At 45.7% G+C, this 22,806-nt stretch overlaps 1 protein-coding gene across 3 annotated transcripts; it reads left to right on the top strand.

Moving 5' to 3' along the window:
- Window positions 1-1,387: 1,387 nt before the first annotated feature.
- LOC149366243 (DNA polymerase eta-like) lies at window positions 1,388-22,557 on the top strand. 3 transcript variants are annotated; one of them, XM_089549743.1, is made up of 11 exons: window positions 1,389-1,549; window positions 3,431-3,590; window positions 4,254-4,388; window positions 6,294-6,496; window positions 8,305-8,456; window positions 11,972-12,075; window positions 16,561-16,680; window positions 17,666-17,789; window positions 18,404-18,469; window positions 19,401-19,570; window positions 20,618-22,557. In XM_089549743.1, exons 1-11 carry the CDS (start codon window positions 1,522-1,524, stop codon window positions 21,726-21,728), a joined length of 2,373 nt encoding a protein of 790 aa, XP_089405869.1. In that variant the 5' UTR covers window positions 1,389-1,521; the 3' UTR covers window positions 21,729-22,557. The 3 variants fall into 3 exon arrangements, with proteins under 3 accessions (XP_089405879.1, XP_089405869.1, XP_089405885.1); XM_089549753.1 differs by lacking the exon at window positions 8,305-8,456 and having other exon boundaries at window positions 1,388-1,549; window positions 6,294-6,465; XM_089549759.1 differs by lacking the exons at window positions 1,389-1,549; window positions 3,431-3,590 and having other exon boundaries at window positions 4,258-4,388; window positions 6,294-6,465.
- Window positions 22,558-22,806: the final 249 nt, after the last annotated feature.

The raw sequence follows: 22,806 nt of genomic DNA, 5'->3' as shown, positions 1-22,806 counted from the left end.
CCGTGTACTGTGCGATGTCAGTGCACGTTAAAGAACCCCAGGTGGTCGAAATTTCCGGAGCCCTCCACTACGGCGTCTCTCATAGCCTTAGTCGCTTTGGGACGTTAAACCCCAGAAACCAACCAACCAACCAACATAGACGCCGACGCCGCCGGACAGTTCGCCGTCATGGCCCTTCTAATGCTGCGGCGCGATAAGAACGCTTGGAGTACTAAAAGCTATGATTATTACCACATCATTAGTGAGCGTCTCTATTTGATGCCAGGTAGCACTAAGAAGGCCCTGCTTCTAGCAACTCTGCCCCACTACCACCCCAAGCACAATGCCAGGAGCCTGGTATTCCTACAGCGCTGTCGGGCATCAAGTAAGGACGCTCAGAAATGCTTCAGAATTAGACTCACTTCTTTCTACTCTGACAATCCTCCTCCTAGTCCCGGAAGTGTTCGGAAGGCCCCGCTCAAAGTACATATTGTTACGTGGCGGTCAGCCGAAGAATGAGGCGCGAAGAACGATGGACAAGAAATGATTTAATGGCCGCTGGCCTAACGAGATGATGGCGACGATGTCCTCAGGCACATACCCACGGCGAGGGATTGGCCAGGATGCATGTACAAGAAGTGGAGTATATTTTGAAAATGTTGTGCCATCAGAAGCCGGCCATTACTGGCATTGCCGGTACCAATACGTGTGCTCAAGAATGCTGTGAAAATAATTCCGCTTGTTCTTTAAGCGTACGTCTTCTAGAAAACAACCTGTCCTTGCCAGAGTATAGGGCGTGCGGGCTGCGCGACCCAACTCGGCGGGACAGTTCTCGAGCTAGGTTATGAGCCACCTCCAAGGAAGGCATGAGCAGTCGTCCATATTAGGCGAATGCGCCGTGTAGGCTGAGAATTTTGCAGAATCCGTGCTGCTTGTGTGGAGTCTTCCCAACAGCGAGTAATTATACTGAAGTTCTCTACACATGCAGAGAGAATAACGGTTTTGAGTTCGCTCTTCAAACATGTTGCTCCTTGGTCGATTTGCTTTTGGCGCGCAATGCGTTGGCAAAGGAGCGTAGCTCTAAAATTAAAAGTTTCGGTTTCGTTTTTTTTATTTACTTCATTTAAAAACAACAAAACCCCCCACTATAATAAAAAATAAGCAGTACAAATAAATCATTCGCTAATTAGTGCAAAAGAAAATTTCTTGCGTTGGCGCAGGGAGTGATCAGCTTGGAGCTAATCTAAAAAATCACGACTTATTCAGTGCTTGAAATCCATGTTGATATCTTTCTAACAGTAATTTTTTTTTTTGAAGCATGATTTCTTAAACGACATTTTTGTAAGGTCTTGTTCCAAAACGTTTGGATGCCTCTTAGCAGAAAACCGTTCGGGCGTCGGCAACAGTGTACAAAACATGCTCTAACGCGCAGCGCGCGAACAGCAGGCGTAACAGGTACGGTACCTGTGTGAGCGTGTGTGAGTTTCAGTTCGCCGCTGACACAGGAGCATGTCGGTGGCTTTTGCAAGTACGCCTTAGCCGATGAGAAGGCTGACAATCCTGTTCCAAGGTAAGGCAAAGCGATGTTCCACCTAAACTCCGCGATATCTGCCAGCGAGCGCCAAACACTCGCGTATTTACCTGTGATCGTGCTCGCGATTTCGCGCGTTCTTCAGCAAACGTGTGTAGTACATGCTTGGCTCGAGAACATCTCAGCCCACCTTGTCAAGGGTCCGACGTTTTTCACATCATTTACTGTCACTCAGACGGAGCCTGTTTGTTGCTTAATGCTTGAGGAATTAGCTTGGATAGAACGAAATGCAGATGCGTACGTTTATCAAGACTCAACGCGATTTGTTCGTGTTTCACCGCGGCGATCTTTGCTGTAAGCTAATCGTTTCGCTTTGCACATGGCCGCTAATAGCGACGGAAATCGCCCAATATGCTTAGATGTTCAGCTTGTGTACTACGTACTGTGAAATGATCGTGAGCCCATGTACTCTTTTCGTTTCACCGACAGGACTTGAGACTTTTCGAGGTCGGAAAACTCGCGCTTTCAAATGTATTGAAAGTTCCAAGTGGTTCGAAACCGGAAGCTCCCAGATCAGTTGGAAAGGGGCCAGGAGTTTCAGTTGTATGCCTTGGGCCGTTCGATCCTCTTTTTTTTTTTTTTTCTCAGTGCATCTTCACCCCTTCAAGCTGGCCCAGTTTTTGACATTTGATCGCTTTTGTCCTCATCACCATCTCTTGCTTCATATCGTCAGCCGATAGCGCTCATAGTCTGAAAGCCCTGCATATGTTTCTCTGCTTTTTTAATCCCAACTCTTCTCGCCTGAGAATTGATTGTCATATGTTTGTCTTCCCAGCGGCCAGCTCCTATATGGAGTTATTTCTTTTTTGTTTGGTAACTGAGGGATATGTTTATGATCCCGTCTTTTAACACACCGTGAATATTTGCATGAGCCGAGGGTGCTCCAGATGACCTCTAGTGAGGTGAGGCCACGTCCATCTCATACGTTCAGTTTCGAAATCTCTCATTGATAGTCACTGCGATTGGACGACTTGACATGTGGACTGCCCCAGCAGATATTTCTAAGCCTCACTTCCTGCTAATGCATGTCCGTTCCGGAGTGTTCCAGATTTGATTGATCAGTGCCTAACTTGTCGGTACTGAAGTTGTACTCAGCAGAGTTCTCGGTCTTTGAATATTTGCGTGTTTTTCACACTTTTGCTTTTTCTTGATCACATGCAGTCATTAATCTGCCATGTTCAGTTATACTAAATCATATACTCCAGTGACAAAAGCGATGTTGAAAATTGTACGAAAGAAGGGACAAGAATGAGATGGCTGTTACGCCTCTTGTGTTTTTTTAGTGTTTCTTTTGTTATTCTGGTGAAGTGGCCTCTTAGTTTACGTCGTCAAATCACGTGCTTCTTGATGCGCTGAAGGTGCAGTACTAGGGAGACGGGGGAGGGGTGGAGGGGGGAAGCAGATCAGGGTTATGAGACGGGTTGTAACTATCCCATAGAGGGCTCCCATTGGCTGTCTCGATTCCAGATGCCACCTGTAGATGGCGCTGCTATACAGTTTTGCGCTGCTCCAGTGCTCGCCATGCGGAGTATACCACTTCTGCTTTCAACACCACACAACATCAAAGTTGAATGCGCGAGTAACCCAAGCATGTGGAGTGATGGAGGTTGTCAAGATTTCTGATCACTCTCACAAATGAGGCACGCTTGTATCGTTTTCATCTCCGCTTGTGTGAGAATGTGGTTGCTTTTTTTTCTTGACATAATGTACCACCTCAATGCACACTGAACACAGTTCCTCGTGTATCCATGACGCTAAAAGTTGAACACAGCAGCCTATGTGCCTAGCAGAAGTGGCTTCTCTGGGTGCAGCCAGGATACTTGCTGGCCGTTGATTCCCACTTGCGCTGTGTGTGTGCAGCTGCAAAAGCGATGGCAACCGCGGCCACCTCGCCTCGTCACCGGGCGATCGTGCTGGTCGACATGGACTGTTTCTACGTGCAAGTGGAACAGCGGCTGGCGCCCGAGTGGAATGGCCAGCCCTGCGCGGTGGCACAGTACAACACCTTCCAGGGGGGAGGGTGAGTGAATAGGCAGCACATTTATTCAGGGGCCTTGTAATGGTTGTACAATGGTACTACTGTGAAACGTTTTAACAGTTAGTTGTCATTGAATGGAGTGAAAATGGAACTGTGCGTGAATGCGGTGAGGAAGTTTGCTTGAGTTAACCCTGTAAGGCCCAAGCAGCAAAGATGGCAGACAAATGTTATGAAGTTTCACTACTTCATCCATAGTGGCCTACGACAGAAATGTAAAAAGCTGGCAGATTTAATTGCAAAAATTATAATATCTGTATTTTCGCTATCATGTCATATGCTTAAAGCGGTGTTTAACCATCCCCTCCAATTTTCGGCCAGGACCTTACGTGTCATTCATGTACAACTTCTCAGAGGGCCCTTACACTCTCTTTTGTGCGCAAGTTTTGTTGTACTCGAGGAGATGCAAGTTGCCATGTAGCGAATTTTGTTCCACCGAAACGTATTAAGTGACTCCCTAATGACTGAGATACAGGTGTGACACACACAGTGACACAGGCTGTCAGGACCAGAATAAAAGACAATGAAAGGAAACATTACAAAACATGGCACCTTTTCTCCATCCATCACATCTTTGGTGATGGAGTTACCTTGGACGAGGCCGAATGGAAGGACAGTGTCTTATGTGCGGGCGAACGTGGCTTGCAGGCTGATTGCGGTGAACTACGAAGCTCGGGCATTTGGGGTGAAGCGTGGTATGCGGGGCCAGCAGGCTGAAAAGTTGGCCAAAGGCCTGCACCTGTTCCGAGTGCCAGAGGTCAGGGGCAAGGCTGACCTCACCAGGTGAGTGGCGAAGACGCCTTTCACTCTATCTTAATGTTGTGCCAGGCATGTGCAAGGTATTACATTAGGCAGCGCATACAATTTTTGTCTTTGCTCTTTTCTGCCTCTTCTCACCTTCTCTTTGCTTTTAAGCATCAGGATCGCCTTTCTGAAGTTTGAAGCTTGTTTTGTTTTGCCAGTAGGTAATGCTTCTACCTGCCCACTGACAGGTACTAGCAGTGCGCTGAGGTAAAGCGCTAAATAATTTTAACACATGAAACTGCTTTCAAAGCAGTGTACTGTGATTATTAATCACGTTATTTTAAAATGGAAGCACGGCTATGTTTCTTTTTTTCGTTTGTTGCACAAGGAGAAACTCTTTGCTGGAAATAACTTTCAGAGTAGCATTTGTGTTCAGAATGCAGCTAACAGTAATGGAGCAGATATCTGCAATCCTTCATATTGATGTGCGCATGTGTCCCAAAAACTGTGATGGTTGACCAAAGGCACAGTGTGCCAAGTTTGTGTTAAAAGCAGGCGCGGCCTAGCTAATTGGCAGCTTGTTGGTTTTGATGGCAGTGCTTGCATCTAGGAGTATCCACAGCGGTGACGGAGAAATCTGCTGCAAGCGTCCAGTATAGCAGGTGCTATCAGATTTTGCTTTGTTTTTTTACTCCTCTGTGAAGTTGCCGAGCACCGATGATGATGATGATGATGACAAGCACTGAAACACAAAAGTGGCGCCCTCAGTGCATGTGTGTAGGCAAGAAAGTAAAAAGAAAATAAGAAAAAGGTTGAAGTGTTCATGTGATGTAGTGGTTGTTAAAGGGCGTGATGTATGTGCAAGAGAGCCATGGCTTAATCGTAAGAAGTTTATTTGGATTTTTGCTGTGTGACCGACTGGTCACATTAAAGGTTCATGGACACCAAATTCTAGCTGTGTGTTCGTTATCTGCAGTGATGTGCAAGACATCAGGCGTGGGTTGGGGAGACTGTGCAGACATGTGTGCTGACGCTGCTGCTGCCATGATTTTGCTGAATGTGCCATGCACAGCTGTCGTCGTAAATATGCGTTCATTACGTGAATAAATATGGCAGCCACTTTGTTTCCACCACTGGGATAGATTAAAGGGGCCCAGAAACACAATCTTAGTTAACTGTTTTGCCTGTTGATTGCATAATGGTGCTATTAGCGTCGGTAATACCGCGTATATTCCATTTTTTAATATTTTAATGCCCTCCCAAAAACAACTTCATGGCTCTGATGGTGTCGCCACACAGTGGCGGGTTTTTAGCAGCGGATATGACATCACCTGGCGCAAGCTTGATGATCGGACAAACAGTAAATATACTGCAAATTGTGAGAATAAATAGAGACACATTTTGTCACCTGTCTGCGTTTTATATTAGATCAACAAAAACAACTTGTTTGTCTTAGATAAAAGCCCTGCAAAGCAAGTGAAATAAAAATACACCACCAGGGGCGCTCTGGCATGGAAACGACGCTGCCAGTCTCAGCAAGAACGAGTTACAGAGAGCAGGCAACCATGGAGTACAAACTTCCGCGACGTGCTCTGGCTGGCTGTTTTGATTGGTTGCGCCAGGTGCCGTCATTGGGAGAGCGAAATAGGAGTGGGAAGCCCCGCCAAAATCGAGTTGAGGGCAGCGTTTTGTTTGCTTGTATTTTGAAATTTCTTCACTGAATAACTCCCGTTCCTGTGCATCGATTCCTGTAATTCTTTTTAAGTCAGCATCTGTGTGACATAAAGAATCCACCTGAAGTATAGCCGGTATCCCCACAAGCAGTGTTTCGCAGCCCCTTTAATAGGAGAATATTAGTGCTGTTGGAGTTATTACTGGAGCGAACTGCGTTCACCTAAACCTCCCTTCTTTCACGCTTCCCACCGTGGCTTATATTTCGTGCAGGTACCGAGATGCAGGTGCTGAGGTCCTCTCGGTGCTGTGTCAGTTCAGCGACGTGGTGGAGCGTGCCAGCATTGACGAGGCGTACCTGGACCTGACGGAGGCATGCAAAACGGTGCCGATACCCAGCAGCGGGGATGCCCTGCCCAACACATACCTCGGTCAGCGGCCCAAGGTGACGGCTTCGCAGGGCGGGACTGACCCCAGTACGTGCTTCTTCTACGATTGCTGTATGGCTTGCACTTTCTGAGATTTGCAGGGCTGTTTACTGTTAGCGTTATGCAGATCGAAATGTGATCCAGGAGAACAAAAATAGTTCACCGGCGTTTACCATGCATGTGTAATGCGACATTCTTCGATAGCAGTTTGCGGTGGTAAAACGGCGCTAGCACTAGTTCGCGCTGCTGCACACAGAGGGTGCCACGGATTCATGAAAATAAAGAAGCAAAGCTGAGCATGGTGGCATTTGCCACCACCCCGTTTCAAAGGGGGCGCTCCTATCCATCCATCCACCATGCTCGGCGCTGCACCATGCATCATTCCTCCTTGCTTCGCTCCTTTCGTGTTGTGCCACCAACAATGCTGACTTCACTGCAGAACGGTAGTAATGACCTTAACTTTTGTCGCAGGAGAAAAAAAAAGAAAAAAAAGAACACGACAGACCAGCTCTCACTGTTCACCCTATTTGTGGGATGCAGAAACGAGTCTCATCAAATCCCACCCAGTTGCTTATGCTTTGATATAGAATCCGGGCAGTATTTTGGGGTGAGGTTTGGAATTTGTTAGTGAGCTGACTAGACAGCTTAGAGTCTGGATTAATAGCACTCTAAGCCAAAAAGGACTGAAAGGGGGCGAGAGGTTAGTCTCTTTGGGGACCAACTGACTTTCCACAACCGTTAGTCCTTTTCGGGATCAACTGCAAAGGGACCAACTGTTGGTCCCATAGAAAAGGGGTGCAACAGTTAGTCCCCGGGAGTAGCCGTTTTAAAGAAAAAATGCAAACGAGGAGTGATTTCCAGCGCAATTTATAGAGCTTCAGCCCAGACTATCGCACTGCTTGCATATATAACAACAAGAAAGGAAACAGAAATAAAGACACATGAAAAATACCAGGATTCGAACTCCTAACCTTTGGATTGGGAACCAAGCATGGATATGACCAGGCCACCGTAGCAGACGGTTCGGAGTAGAAAATAAACGCCCTATATACGTATAATTGAGCAGTAGAAAGTGAACAAGGATGTTGAAAAACATACAGACGAGGATGATACATACAGCATCGTCCTCCTCTGTATGTTTCTTCAACGTGCTTGCTTACTTTCTGCTGCTCAATAATACGATCATGAACCAACTAGCTCACCAATCCACCTTATTAAGCCTTATATACGAAGCACACTTATTGCTTGGGTTTGACGCTGGCAGTTTGACGCTGGCAGTTTGACGCTGGCAGTTTGATGAAACTTATTGCTGTTCCGAGCAAAGTATGGTGATGTTGTTGCCATATGTTAGCCATATGTCATATATATGTTAGCCATATGACATATGTCATATGTTCACTGTTAGCCGTGTTTGATCACTTCATATGGTAACCTCGTCTAGATCCGATTGTACATAGTTTGTCCTCAGGTAGGCAAATGAACCACTGTTCTACCAGATTTATCTTGGCATGTGTTCTTGCCGCATTTTTGAAATTTCCTTGTGTTGTGTGATGTACGTAGTTCTTGCTTCAGTGTAACTGTTGTGTATGCCCACCTGCTAGGGCCCCGTGAAGGGGCCTGCAGTATTGAAAATAAACAAAATAAATAAATAAATATGATTTTGCAGCAAGCTGAGGTAAGGCTTAAAGTATACGCACAGTGGTTTGAATCGCGTTTTTGGCCAGAAAAGAAGTGTCGAGTGAAAAGTTGCCCTTCAGGTGCACTGCTCAAGCAGTGTGGAGCGCTAGTGGTAAGCATCTCGCATCTGGAAAAGACGGAGAGCGTAGTGTGAGCCCCGGCCACATCTCATAATGCAGAAGCCGAGCTTGCTGCGTGGCTGTCTGAAATTGAGGACCCCGACTGCCCGGACGCACTCCTGGCGAGGGCCGCCGCGCTCACGGAGCAGATACGAGCAGCCGTCCACACCCAGACGGGGTTTCGTTGCTCGGCTGGAATCGCACACAACAAGGTCTGCTTCTGCGACTGATCCTTTTTGTGTTATGTAGAAGAACTTCTTGCTGTTCGAGTTGGTGCATAGCTTTCTTGGGATGGCGTTGCGCACACGAACAAACATACACAGGAAGGAGCAGAAGACAGAAAGAGCGCAAACTATCAACTAGATTTATTGCTTTCGCAACAGAATATACAGTCAAATCCACTTATAACAATACTGAAGTGCCATGGAAATACCATTGTTATTGTTAGCTTATTCGGCTAACTAATATACAATGAAGAAATATTTATATACAGTGGAACCTCGATTATACGTCCCCCGGTCATGCGACGACCCGCATTTTACGACGAATTTGTGCGGTCCCGGCAAAACCCCCATAGAGACAATGCATTAAAAACCTCGGTTATACGACGCAAATTTTAGAAGGACCCCGCTTCGTACGACGGCTGGCTCGTACCGTCCGTCAAAAAAGGCCGTCAGCAAACGCAGGCCGGGATGTACCGTATTTTCGCGATTCTAAGCACCCCCCCTATTTTCGGAAAAAAATTTCTGAAAAAAAAAAAAAAACTGCATGCGAATCTAAGCACCCCCGTTTTTGCGCGGAAGAGAGCGTTGCCGAGGCCGCCAAGTGCACTTGCTCTCTTTTTCGTCGAGCCTGTGCAGTCGGAGTCCCAAGGAGGCGCGGCCTGCTTGTTGTCGTTGCGACTGAGAGAAGGATGAAAAGGAAAGCGCACGGGCCCGCCTACTGGCGTGAGCCAAGCCACCACCGCTGCCGAGGAGAGTTAAAAGATCAGAGGAAAGATAAAGAGAAAAGATAAGACGCGCGTCCCAGCAACAGACGACGCTGATGAAAAAACAGATAAGCGGGCGAGGCCGCGCTCGCCCAAGCGAGGACAGCGGCGTCCACGGCGCTTTTTGTAATGGAAGTAATGGATGCTTGTGCCCCACGATAAAACTTCCGAAGTGGACAACACAACGATGCAGAGGTTTGCGCTCCCATTCCTAGTTACGCGGACGTGTTGCAGAGCGTCGACAACATCCGGCGCTTTGCTTGCGCGCGCGACGATGTTGGCGACCTACTGCCAGACGTGGCAGCCCTTGAAAGAAAGTTGATGCGCCGAGGTTGGGCAAAGGTGCAAAAAAAAAAAAATTACCGATTTTTTTAAACGGTAATAAAGATTTTTTTGCAAATCTGTTTCAAACAAATGCTGGGTTTTGTCTTTTTTAATCTGATTGGCGTACTTGCCGCGGGCTTGAAGCCGGTCAACAGTTTTCGGCGCAAGGCCGAGCGCCACTGGCCGCATTCTTTGATTTTCGATTATACGACACCCGGATTATACGACGGTTTCGCGCGGTCCCCTGAACGTCGTATAATCGAGGTTCCACTGTATGTAGATAGAAAGACGGACTATAAATTACACTTAAGAATATGCACGTTTAATATATACACAATGTACAAAGCCTACACACACTAAGAACAACGTTCCGCTCAACGAACCGCACGCGCACACGCTCGGGACACACACTGCCGCACAAAACCCGTCTCGCTCGTTTCCCGCTCTTTTTCTGGGCCCCACGAAGGGGCGTCTGCTCTGTGTCAAAGTTGACACACTCACAGATACAAACACACAAATACGCTCAGAAAACACGTAAACACACAGAGAAAAGACGAACACGTGCGAGAGTCTCTGTTCCAAGAAACGACGGGGGGTAGGAGCGGTCCAGCGTCCGAGCCTCAGCCGCCCCTCCAAAATGGGAACGCTGCTTCGGGGCACAGCGCTCACCGCCGCAGCTGCCGCCCACCGACTCTCGCACGGGGGGGGGGTAAGACACTCACCACGTCGCTCGTAAAAAAAAAAAAAGAAAAGGGACGGACGGTCCTCGCAGAAACGAATAGAAAACACGTCAAAATGGCGCCCGCTAACATTATAACCAGTAATTGTTATAACAGGGTTGTGCCGAAAATACCATAGAACACATGCAAAAGCTGACAGTGCCGCAACTGACCATTGTTATATCCGATATATTGTTATAACCGGTATTGTTATAAGTGGGTTTGACTGTATATGCAGCATTCACACGTGCAAAACAGAATAGGGAGAGGGAAAAAAAAGGATTGGGGGGAAGGGGATAGCAAGTCAAGCCTGCAAAGGTCAGCGAAATCCACGGATAAAATTCCTTTCCCTATCATATAAGGTGACCGAGGTATCGCTGATACAATTTTCGCCTTTTTCTCTGATGTGGAATGCTTCTAAAACTTCGCGGGCTATTTTGCTTTTACTGTTGCCGAGAATCTTGATGTATTTGAGCATCGGCTCACAACCACAGCATGAAATGCAATGGGCAGGCAAGTTCGCCCCGTCTCTTTTTCTTACAGAAAGAGCATGCTCCCCTGCGCGCTCATTGATGCAGCGTCCAGTTTGGCCGACATACACGCGTCCACACTTGAGCGGGATTTGATAGACCACCCTGCGCTCTTTCTGTCTTCTGCTCCTTCCTGTGTATGTTTGTTCGTGTGAGGAACGCCATCCCAAGAAATCTTTTGTGTTATTTGGGAGCTTCGCTGTTGAAAGGACTCTGAGAAGATCCCGTTGAGGAATGCTGAGGTGTGCAAATGCATGGGTGTGTGAATAATCCCAAATTTGTAATAGTGGCCAGATAGTATTTGCTGTTCAATTCGCATCGCGCTTTTACTGTTCAAACTATTTACACCCACTAAACGTTCACGAAATACTGGAGATGTTCAAATTTTCTTAAGTTCAAATATGAGTCGAATATATTTGTTATTGTGTTCATATTTGATTCAGGGAATTGATAGGTGTTTTTATGAAACTTCGAATACTTGAAAGTTTTTTAATATTCAGCATTGATCGAATGCCTCGCCGAGTTACACTGATCCAATGCAGTCAATCCAATGATGCAGTCAATCTTTTTTAAAACGGTTGTTCTCCTTGTTCTGTATGCGCGCATGTTACTGCTTTTTGAGCGTGATATCTCTTGTCGTTTTGTTTTTCTTGTATGCTGTTTTTTTTTTTGTTTTTATTCTGTGATATGCGCTGTTATGTGATATAGGAAAACCCCAATGTCTGGGCAAATTATCCGAAAACTGAGCGTAAAGTGCCTGGAAAACACAACGAAGGCATCTTCTTTGCTTTTTTCTCCATCACTTATTGCGTGGACTGCTCACGATCGGACGCTGATATGCTTGGACTTCATGCAAAGTTCACGAGGTGGGCTTTCTCACACGTCATGTGTGATGCGAACAAGATAGCCGACCACCAGCTTTGAACAATCATAACGTGAAAGTGTGAGGTCGTTTCCGCTTGGTCCTTTGATAATGCCTTACATTCCTAATGCCCACACCCATGGCACTTGTTCTGTCGCCTCGACAACTCTTCTACCATGAGCTTTGCCACATCATTTTGGTAAACTATGGTATGCGGGAAAGCCTGCTTGCGGAGAATTGCACCATGCAATAGAGAGCAAAAGGAAACGAAAGGATGCGTGCATTGTTGGTTGGTTGTGCGCAGGTACTGGCCAAACTGGCTTGCGGTCTGAACAAGCCCAACAAGCAGACGGTCCTGACCGAGACCGGAGTGCCCATACTGTTCTCTACGCTGCCTGTTCACAAGCTGTAAGCATCACTCTAGGTGCCATTGTGTTGTTTTTTTTTTTTTCTGTCTTTTACTGCAAGTTTAACTCCAGCAACAGAAAACTTGACATTGATACAGTTTCTTTCTGCTCCGCTATGCAGCGTCTTTGGGCTGGACAGGACATATGCTGTGACATGCATGATGTAGTTAAGTCGCAAATTACTATGGTGGTAGGGCACTCGGCTATTGAGCCCGAGGACCCAGGCTCAATCCTGGTCGCGGGGGCAGCATTTTGGTGGAGGTGAAACGTTAAAGGGCGTCCGTGTGCTGTTCGGTGTTGGCGCACATTAAAGAACCCCAGGTGTTCTAAAGTAATTCACAGCCTTCCATTAGTGACTACGCTATCCCTCGTTGCTCACGTGTCACTTCGGGGCGTTAAACCTCACAATTTACAATTTCACTGTGGTGTTTCGACATAGCTGGTAATCTTGTTGTTAGTGTGGCTCCATTTCTCAGTTTTGCGTGGGTGTAGCTTAGCTGGAGGTGTGGTCTCGAGGAGGCCTTGTTAGGAAATTAACCAGGACATGATATCACAGATAACATGCCAGATATTGTCCTGTGTTTTTTGAGTGGAGACAGAAAACTGTAGCTGTCAAAGTACTTTGCAAACTTGTGTGCTTGTGGCTACATTTTGACAGGTTCTAATTGTGACATTCAGTCAGCATAATTTTAGTTACTTGAAGCCTGTCCTAATGATTTTAGAGTGTGAAATCTGATAGCTCTTTTTTGTTGTTGTTGTGGAGAATGCGGAAGCATGGGAGCATTACAAGCTGGATGACCACAAGTTAGCCGTGGCGTGCCTTGTGTGATCATTCACCCAAGTCCAGAGTTGTAGAATGTGTTGCTAACTTGCGTTGCTGCTCGTGCTACTTCAACGTGATTGGTCTGTTAGTGCGTAGCGAGAACCACCTTAAACTCTTGCTAGACTAAACACTGCAATGTTGCAAAGGTTGACTAAAAAAGAACGCCGGCTTGTGTTAGCTTTTCTTGACAATAGCGAGAAGCACGATTGTTGCCAACTTTTGGCATTTCACATTACTTTTGCTTCGGGCCTCCGAAACAACCATATGTTTGTGATCCCGGAAGTCGTCATCCCCGCCGTTTCATGATAAGGTTCACCTAAAAAAGTTGCGCACGGCCGTCCCGGTATTGAAGTATTAACTGTGTTACAACCGCGTTATTGGTAGTGATATTTTTGTCGGCGGAAAAGCTTGAACATGAACCTGAGTAACTTCTGAACTCGCAAAAAAAAACACGGAAAATTCGCATATAAGACGCACCCTTGTATAGGACGCATCAGCAAAATTATTGAAAAAAAGCCGCGTCTTATACACCGGAAAATACGGTAAGTAAAGTGCCGGGAAAGTGGGCATTAGTTTAGAGGCTACCCATGCCTAGCGTCACAATTGCACTAAAAAAGATTGGTGGTGCGGATTTGATGTCCTAGTGTGCAGATTACAAACTTGAACGTAGAAGTTTAGCATGGCCATACCTGTGATGGCCTAATTAGTCTAGCTCAGGGGTTCTCAAACTGGGTTCCGCGGGCTGTCTTCTTGTGTTCCGCGAGAACCCTCACTGGCCCTGACCCGGCAGCTGATATGAGACTGGCTCTGAGTGCTACTGAGCCACGCTTTGACTTGCTCTCAAAAGGGAAGCAGTACCACCCATCACATTAGTATTTGTATTAATCTGTGCAATAAACATTTAACTTTTGCAACTCTCTCTTTGAAAAAATGCACTCGAGAACATTGCTGGTAAGTGAAAGCAGAAGGGGGGGGGGGGGGGGGGGGGGTTCCCTGGAACTTATTGAAGGCTTTTGGGGTTCCTCCACGCAAAAAAGTTTGAGAACCCCTGGTCTAGCTTAGTTCCTTTTCACTGCGAAAGTGAACTTACTAGTACGCTACTACTGTGCTGTGCCGCATTGTGCCTAGCTATCACTTAACCCTTTCAGGCGTTGCTTACCATCTCTTTCAAGAAAAAAAAAAATTTTTTTTCTTTTCCTCCTAGATGTAGTTTATGCAGGCTGCAAGAAAGGAAATTAGGTAGGTGTATAGGGCAAAACACCAACAGTTGCTTCCTTACATTCAAGCACAAAATTTCATACATACTGTCGTAGTAGTTTGAAATTGTAGAATTGAAGCACCAGGAGCTGTCAGATGTGCACTCAAAAGTTCTGGGGATGACGAATTTTTCTGCGGAGCTGACCAGGTGGTAGAAATGCAGAAAAACATTGTTACGGGGCATGAAATCTGTCTGAGTGAGTATGCTGAAGGGTGTGCTATCAGGCTCACTGTTTTGAGAAGCGTTGTTCATTGCATCAGGTAGGAACATGAAAAAGCGCAGCAGTTGCAATATGAAGGGCGTTAAATTCATGTGAAAGAAATAGCTGCCAGTAGTTTTAGGGCAGTTCCAGAAAAAGCTGCATGGTCACAATGTACACAGTAGTGTGCTTGGTATCTGAAAAAGTTAAAACACTTTAAGGAGTATGCTCATATAGGTGAGCAGTTTTTGCTTCTTACTAAAAAAGAAAGAAATCTCGCTTGCAGCTAAGATGCATGGCTTTGCTGCATGTGTCATGTTTGCACTGAATGTGTATTGCTGGGAATTTTTTGTTCGATTGTTTATATCTGCTAGATTGTTTATATGAAAATTGCTTTTGCCAAAGCTGTTCCCTACTGTGTCTTTCCTGCCTGTGATTCTCTGATCCTCGCATGCAGGGCTTAAGTGTTGCTGTTGTTCCTGTGCCTGTTCTTTCCTTTCCAATGCTCCTTTTCAGCACCGTCCTAGCTCACTTTACAACGTAAGTTTTAAAAATTTCTTCATGCTCATCGTTATGTTAGCATGTTAAGAAAAAAACATCGCTTGTCCTTTAATGCATATGTCTTGCACTTTCCTTTCTTGATGATACTGCTTTAAGGCAGGCATGGAATGCACACAGTGTTGCTCTTAATTCAGTCTCTCTGGGACCACAAAGGTTTGTTTACGTTAGTGGAAGATTGAGTTATCATAACTTTTGTAATGCTCGATTTGTATGTTAAGTTGAATGGTTGGTAGCTATGTTGTCCACTTAGAGCGAGCCCGTTCTTGGCAAGATTTCTTTCACAGCGTGATTTCTTAGCCTTTAAAAGACTATAATAAGTGGGACACGAGAGGGTAACTTATCTGTAAGCTATTTGGAGAACTGCTTTTGCGTCATCATTGACCTGCCCTGCAAGTTGGCAGCCTTGGTAGCCTTGGCAGCTATGTTTTGATTTTGGTAAAATGCAGAAATGTACTTGTGTTGTGACTTCAGGCTCGTCAAACGAGCTCAGGGTCACATGTTCATCTGGGACTGCAGCGTGTGTATCTCAGTGTAGGTAAAACACAAGAGGCACCCATGTGATGTGTGATATCAGTGCGCATTAAAGACCCAAGTGGTCTAAATTAGTTCGGAGTCCTCCACTATGATCTCCCTCATAACCTACCTGTCAGTTTCGGACAGTAAACCCCACAATTTATAAGCAATCTCAGCAGGTCAAAACTTATTCTGTTGTTTTGTTGTGTCCTGTGGCATCAGCATCACTTCTTCATTCCAGTGGAAAAGGATTTCCAGTGGTTTTTTCGCATAGTGTAGATTTTCCTGTTGAAACCTGTGCAATGCAAAATGTATATGCAATGTGGGGAAAAGATAACTGACAATTCTTTAGCATAATGGAATGGATCCTAATGAAAAGGATAAATGTAACCTTAGGTGGAAGGAATTCAATGAGATACGGAATTCACTGGGCACAGGGTGGTCACATATAGCACAGGACAGGGATAGCTGGAGACGATTAGGATGTGCAGTGGACATAACCTGGATGATGATGGCAGTATGATGGTGGTGCAGAAAAACCTGACTGCGAATGTTTGGTTTCATTAGTGCGAAAGCACTTATGCGCTCACCGACACCGACCAAGAATCTTGTCATCTTTGGATATTTGTATCTTGTGCTGTTGCCTAGCAACAGCGACGCTATGTTAGGAGGCTAAAAAAGAAATCGCATCAACATCCACGAATGGGAGTCGAACCCGCGGCGGCACGAACAGATCAGCTTCAAAGGCCTCTGCACAAGAGTGCTAGGCTATCGGCGTAGTTGAACGCGCCTAGTGTTAAACGGCAGCACACTCTCGCGCTGTGCATTACACATCGTCTTGATCAAATTTCATCTGCGGCGTGAACAGATCGATCAGAGCGTAACCCGAGTCTAATATCGTCGCTAGACGTGCCGATTACCCAGCAAAGCAAAACCATGAATCAATTCAGGCTAAACACACGCTTTCACACATCTTCTCGGTTTAACTACGTTAAAGCCCTACCACTTTTATTTCACTGCTCATTGTTTGTGGTTCCCGTTGGCTCCCTCACTGTGTGTGGCCAGAGACCAGCTGATTGATGCTTTTTTTGTTTGTTTTCTTTCCCCCCTTTTTTTTTCGGGGAAAACACAGGCGCAAGCTTGGTGGCAAATTGGGCCAGGACATCCAGGAGCTGCTGCAGGTGGAGGTGGTGGCAGACATGCTGCGTTTCTCTCAGGACCAGCTCGCCTCCCACTTTGGCCAGAAGACAGGGTGAGGGAGGGAGGGGGTCGCTTCGGGACGTTAAACCCCGTAAACCAATCATAAACGTGGTTCTATAATCGCCATGCTGCACACTAAAGTCTAACTATCATTTGTGCTCAGCACTTTAAGTTTCTTAGAACCGTTGTTTTTTTGCTGGTGTTGGTATTAAGGGCCATTTTGGTCAGGCTTGCTCACAGTTGAGAACTCCACTGGGTTATGGGTGAATTGAAAATGCTGTGTGAACACTCTGATTGTGTTCAGCATTGCTAAACTGCAGTGATTTCCAGTTAATTTGAACTCTCCTAATTCAAACGGGTTGTTTATTCAGGCTGATGCTTTAGACCCATCAGTGCTAATTAAGTGTGTTAATGAGGCTCCCCTTAATTCAAAGTGTAGATAATTTGGACCGATGTTTGATTCTCTTCGAATCTGAAGTATCAGGAGTTGATTTTATACGCTGCATTGAAATGGTTAACCTTATTGCATGGTGTTTTTAAATTTAATGAATGCCAGTTAGCATACTAGATAGCTTGCCACTAAGGCCACTTCTAATTAAAAATGGTGAAATAGTGACTGCTGTGGTGCAGTTGCATTGTAATGACTGTCACGTCTTGTGTGTTGTGTTATCAGATAAACCCCGAATATAAATATTTTAGAACTTTAGAACACACATTGTTGTCTAGCTTAATGGTACACTGGGCTATCGACAAGTGATTCGATGTCTGCTAGCTGTGTTTTGAAAATGCAGGGTTTCAGGGTAACTTAGATAGAAAAATGTGCTTGTGGCAGTTATACAGGTTATGCCGTATTCATGGATTCACCTCTGTGGCACCACAAGCTAATGTTGAAAAGTCGTGGTTTAGTGAGCATGAATTTCAGCTCCTAGAGAGCCTGTCACATTCTTAAGCTGACAACGTGTTTTGTTGTGGGTGCCGTGGCATCTGTTGTGATCTGTCACAGTGTATACAAAATGAGACTTAGCTGTTTCTTCCAGAACATGGCTGTATCACCTCGTCCGCGGTGTCGACCACGAAGCGGTGACTCCACGAAAGCTGGCGCAGTCCATTGGCTGTGGCAAGAACTTTCGTGGGAAGCTCGCCCTTGACACAACAAGCAAGGTCAGTGTGTGATTGTGGAATTCTTGAAGGTGTGGTGTACAGGTATGTACTTTAGTTAGTCATCAGAAACAAAATTTTTCTAGAGCGCAGCTCTTAGGCGCCCATTCCTGGCTTGTGCGTCGTTGTCGTCGGCGTAACCGGTTGTCCAAGTAGCAGAGCAAAGCGCCATCTGGAAGGTGGCTGCCACAGGAAGATTGCGAAGGTTGGCTTGCTTAAGAAAGCAAATATAGGGTGATGCATCATAGATTCATAGATAATGTGCTTGGAAAAAGAAAGAAATCAAGAAGTACTCTATTTAATCACGCATAAAATTGCCATGCTTCTAACAAGAGAGTCGTAGCTCTCTGTGCACAGTAGGCTGTTTACCGCTGACAGTGATGAAGAACGTTCTGACTGGACTGAGGACTGTACCTCGGTCTATCGGTCTATTGGGGACTTTATTTCTGGCTTGTTCAATCAAGGGCTCTGCTACACGTTAGTGGGTACACTTACAGACCCGTTAAATGGCTGATTGCTTCAGTTTTCTCCGTTGTGTCTGCCGCTTGGTGATTCCTGGCTTGCAATTTTGAACCTCCTTTTCCTTGTCGTGACGTGCTTTGGTCTTCCCTTGCCAGGTGAAGCACTGGCTGGAGCAGCTGTGTGAAGAGCTGGTTGAACGCCTACTGAGGGACCGGGAACAGGTGAGACTAGTCTGATGGTTTGTGTGCCCACTTGACATTTGGGAGTGTGCTCCAATACCCTGTGACGCAACACCTGAGAAGACAGTATAGGCGGAATTGTTTGTCGGAGTAGTATTCCTCATCTATCAGTCGACTGTTGTGGATGAAGGCAGTGAAGCAGTTGTGTAACAGGCAAGCAAACACTAATCCAGTGTGCACACTTTCAGCGTTCATTCTTTTGTTTCCTTGTGTGTGCCATCTCTCTCTACCTGACTGAAGCACCAATTTTCTGTTTTCGTCTTGCTAGTGCTTTTTAACTGCCCAATGGGCACTAAGACAGCCTTGCACGTCCTGGGGACATTTGGGACGTCCTGTGGACATTGAATGAAGTGTCAGTGCCATTGGGTGTATAAGGGTAATTGGAGTTTCTGTTCACTTATGGCTTTACTTTACGAGTGCGGTTCCTGGAAGTTAAAAGAAAAAAAAAAGAAGACTTGAAATTAAATGCAGGACAGTGCAGAGAGCTCTGGAACTGATGATAGCAGTAATCGTGAGATACAAATAGCATGATGAGAGGAAAGGAAAGTAAAATAAGGACAGGCAGAAACCACAGTTCGTGAGAAAACAAATGGGGGTTAATGACATCCCAGTCGAAATCAAGAGGAAGAAATGGTCTTAGGCAGGGTATGTAATGCAAGGCAAGATTACAAGAGAAGATAAGCATAGCTGGGGTGGCAGAACGTTAGGTGGGCGGATGAGATTAAGAAGTTTGTGGAGATCGGATGGTTGTAGGTGGCGCTGCACCAGGGTATTTGGAAGTCAATGGGAGAGGACTTCATTATGTAATGACTGTAACTGGGCTGATAATAACGATGACTTTGCAGGCGCACCTAGTGCACTTTGAGCCCAAACGCATGCAATTAAACCGAGCCTTGTCTCACAACGTGTGCAGAACCAGCGCACTGCCCAGTTGTTGGTGGTGAGTGTGCGGAAGGTGGGGCAGGAAGGTGGCACGTCACGCTCCTGCCAGCTGGTGAGCTACGACTCCACCAGGGTGGCCAAGGATGCACTGGCCGTGGTGATGAAGCTGAAGGCGTCTTCTCCAGCGTCATCAGACACCTGGTGAGGGAAAGGTGCTCAGTGGTTCGTTTGGGCTTGCCTAATCAGTTGTCAGGTACTGATCTACCGATTAGAGCTCAGGCTGAAAAGGTGCACATAGTATTTTTAAATACCGTAGTATAAGTAGAATCTCGATGATACGATAACGGTTCATAAGAATTTTTGGGTGATACGAATATGTGCAGTTTGGCAGGTCCTCTCAGATCATCAATGGCAGGTTACCATTATCCCTCAAGAGAAAGGTATGTAACAGCTGTATCTCACCGGTACTCAAATATGGGGCAGACACGTAGGGGCTTATGTAAAGGGTTCAACTTAAGTTGAGGACAACGCAGCGAGCTATGGAAAGGAAAATGATGGGTGTTACGTTAAGAGACTAGAAGATGACAGAGTGGGTGAGGGATCAAACGCAGGTTGATTGACATCCTTGCAGAACTCAGGAGAAAGAAATGGGCTTAGGTAGAGCAGGTGATGTGAGGGCAATATAACGGATGGTCGTTAAGTTTAGAAGCCTAATTTTAAGTTAAGTTTAAGAAGTTTGCGAGGATAACGTGGTCACAGCTGGCACAGCACAGGGTTAATTGGGAGATATGGGTGAGGCCTTTGGCCTGCAGTGGGCGTACTCTGGCTACTGCTGCTGCTGATGATGATGGACTGGAGAAATTCAACGAATTATCCGGCATTTCGAATTAGTTGAGGTCGTATGATCAAGGTTTTACTCTGTGCCAGCGCCGAAAGTTGCAAAGACATTGCTAAAGCTCAGATTAACTTTCATGCTGCAAAGTTATAGGACCTCTGTTATGAAATTCATTCATTTTGTATAAACGGTATATTAATCTTCGATGAATTGCTTGTGCAAACCAGAGAAGTTGCAATGTTGATCTTTGCTGTGTTGAAGCTTGTGTAGAATGGTGGGATGTACTTTTGTCTTGTGTCGGCTTTTCAAATCTACTAGTGAACAGGAAAACCTAAAGCACATTGCTGCATGATAACCAGATATCACTTTCTCCATGGCTCTCTGTACAGCAGTGCCTTTTGTCCTTTTTCCAGGAATCCACCGTTAACGAACCTATCAATAGCAGCAACCAAATTTCGGGACAGTTTGGAAGACAGGTCACAGGAGATCTCAAAGTTCCTCGTGAAGCAGTCCAAATCTGCCACCCCTAAGAAACGAGAGTCAGCTCCGTCGCCTCCCACAACACCCGAAAAAGCCAACGAAACCTCCGAAGCAGTGAGCGAAAACAAAATCTCCGCATCACACTCTTTGGAAACCCCAAAAAAGGAGGAACAAATTGAAGACCTTCCATTTTCAGAAAAGCTAGCTATGATCTTGGCGAGCCCTCGACAACCCAGCAAAGATGACAGCGTGGTGCCACCTACTGTGGCTAAAGAGAGCCGCGTTGAAGAGGTGAAGCGTGCCCTATCTGCCTTGACCTCGTCATCATCTTCAAAGAATACTAGCAAGGCAACAGGGACGACGGCATCGAAAGCGAAGAAGACAACCTCCAAGAAGAGTTCTAAGAAAGCGACGACTGTTGACGCTCCGAAAGTGAGCTACTTTGAAAAGATGTGGGCCAAAAGCGAGGCAAGTGGAAAAAATTCGCCCTCCGCTGATGTCGCAGCTAAGGCTGAGGATTCGAAAAGCAGCGTTTGTGCTGAGGGTATTGATGATGCGTTGAGCGTCCAACGCACGGATTCTTTCAGCAGTGATGGCTTACCAGGTTCTGCTGTTGTGCTTGATGAGGACGACAGCAAGGCATCAAGTTCACGGCTGTCACATGTTGAAGAACAGAGGACTAGCGTCAACACTGAGAACACGGATAGTTCTGAGAGAGCCGGAACATCCTCTGCGGTGGAAGATGGCGCTTGCATTGTTGACGGTAATAGCGATGAAGAAAGTGGGAACCGGTTGTCGATAGACCCAAGCTTGTTGCACAAGTGCGACCAGTGCGGCAAGACCGTGGTGGTCTGGAAGAAAGAGGAGCATGACGACTACCACGTCGCCCTGGACCTCAGCCGCGAGGACTGCACAGTCACGACTGTCACTAAACCAGTGACTGTCACTCGCAAACGGGCTGCGTCAACTTCTACGAAAAAAGTGACACGGACGAAAAAAGCATGCGCTGAGAAGACAAAGACGTTGAAAGACTTTTTCACCTGATGCCTGTAACGAGATTTTGGGGGTGGTTTTTGTAAGTTGATTGATGGCTTGTATTTATTCACCTTTTGTTGTTTTTAGAGAAATTTTTGCTTCGTGGTGCATCTATTAGAGGATGAAATGCTATGAGCATGTTGTTAAATTATTTAATGTAATTTTTGATACGATATATGTCAGCCCAGTGAACTGTATAGAATGGCATTGTTCTTATCGAGGTGACCAATTTTTCTCTTCCAGTGAGTATACAAGAATTGTGAAGTACTTTTGAGTTGCTCAGATATTTGTGTCATCATTTATCATGTTCTTAGGTGTTGCCGAATATGGGTAGTGCTACATAGAACGTTGAAGCGTATATATTTATTCGTAGAGGTATGTATATATAATAATTTGCATCGTGAGTGGTCAAGTTCTGCCTTGAACAATGTATTTGAAGTTAAGTTTGCACATAATTTATTAAATCACTCATATATCAGCATTTTGTTGCTTATAGAGTTTGATTACATCTGAAAATATTTGATGAAAGACATTTTGTTATGTTATACCACTTTTTTTAGGTCGAGACACATGCATAACAGTTTCTGGGCAGTCTTGTACGGTCTTACTGTTTTGCAGAAGTGATGGTTTGGCGAGATTTTTTCAGCCTTTACATATTTAGACCTTTCAGAGCTAACATAGACAGCCCTCTGCTTCACTGCAGAAGATTTCACAAGTTTGTGTGTAATTTTTATACAGTAAAACCTCGTTAAGGCATACTCGCTTAAGCGGCAGTTGCGCTTTGGATGTAGTTGCATGAAATCTATGACTCGGCTTCTATTAAACTTTGTGCTTTTTCGTTATAAGCTCGAACGCTTCCGGAAGGCACAATTCACGCAAACAACCAAATATTAATGGAAGGAATCCAAATGCACTGGTCCAGAATTATGCTGGATGTAGATAGTTGTACATTTGGTGCTCGCCTGCTGCGTAGTAGCTAATCACTAATGCCTCTGTTAGCATGTACCTGTCATCATGTACGAAGCTGAAGGGCTCTCTCATAATCGCACATTGCAAGAAAACTTCACCAGTGGTCCTAATGCGTAAA

The sequence above is a fragment of the Amblyomma mixtum genome, chromosome 1 (genome assembly GCF_055824585.1).
Source record: "Amblyomma mixtum isolate Tamu chromosome 1, ASM5582458v1, whole genome shotgun sequence".
Taxonomy (NCBI): Eukaryota; Metazoa; Arthropoda; class Arachnida; order Ixodida; family Ixodidae; genus Amblyomma; species Amblyomma mixtum.
The sequence above is the reverse complement of the archived record's forward strand: the minus strand, read 5'-3'. Positions and strand labels throughout refer to the sequence as shown.

Excerpts from the sequence above, each read along its gene's own strand:
- LOC149366243 (XM_089549743.1), top strand. The coding sequence starts at position 1,522 with ATGAGAAGGCTGACAATCCTGTTCCAAG. Across the intron at positions 12,076-16,560 it reads ACGCTGCCTGTTCACAAGCT|GCGCAAGCTTGGTGGCAAAT; the intron begins GTAAGCATCACT and ends GGGAAAACACAG. Across the intron at positions 17,790-18,403 it reads CCCTTGACACAACAAGCAAG|GTGAAGCACTGGCTGGAGCA; the intron begins GTCAGTGTGTGA and ends TTCCCTTGCCAG.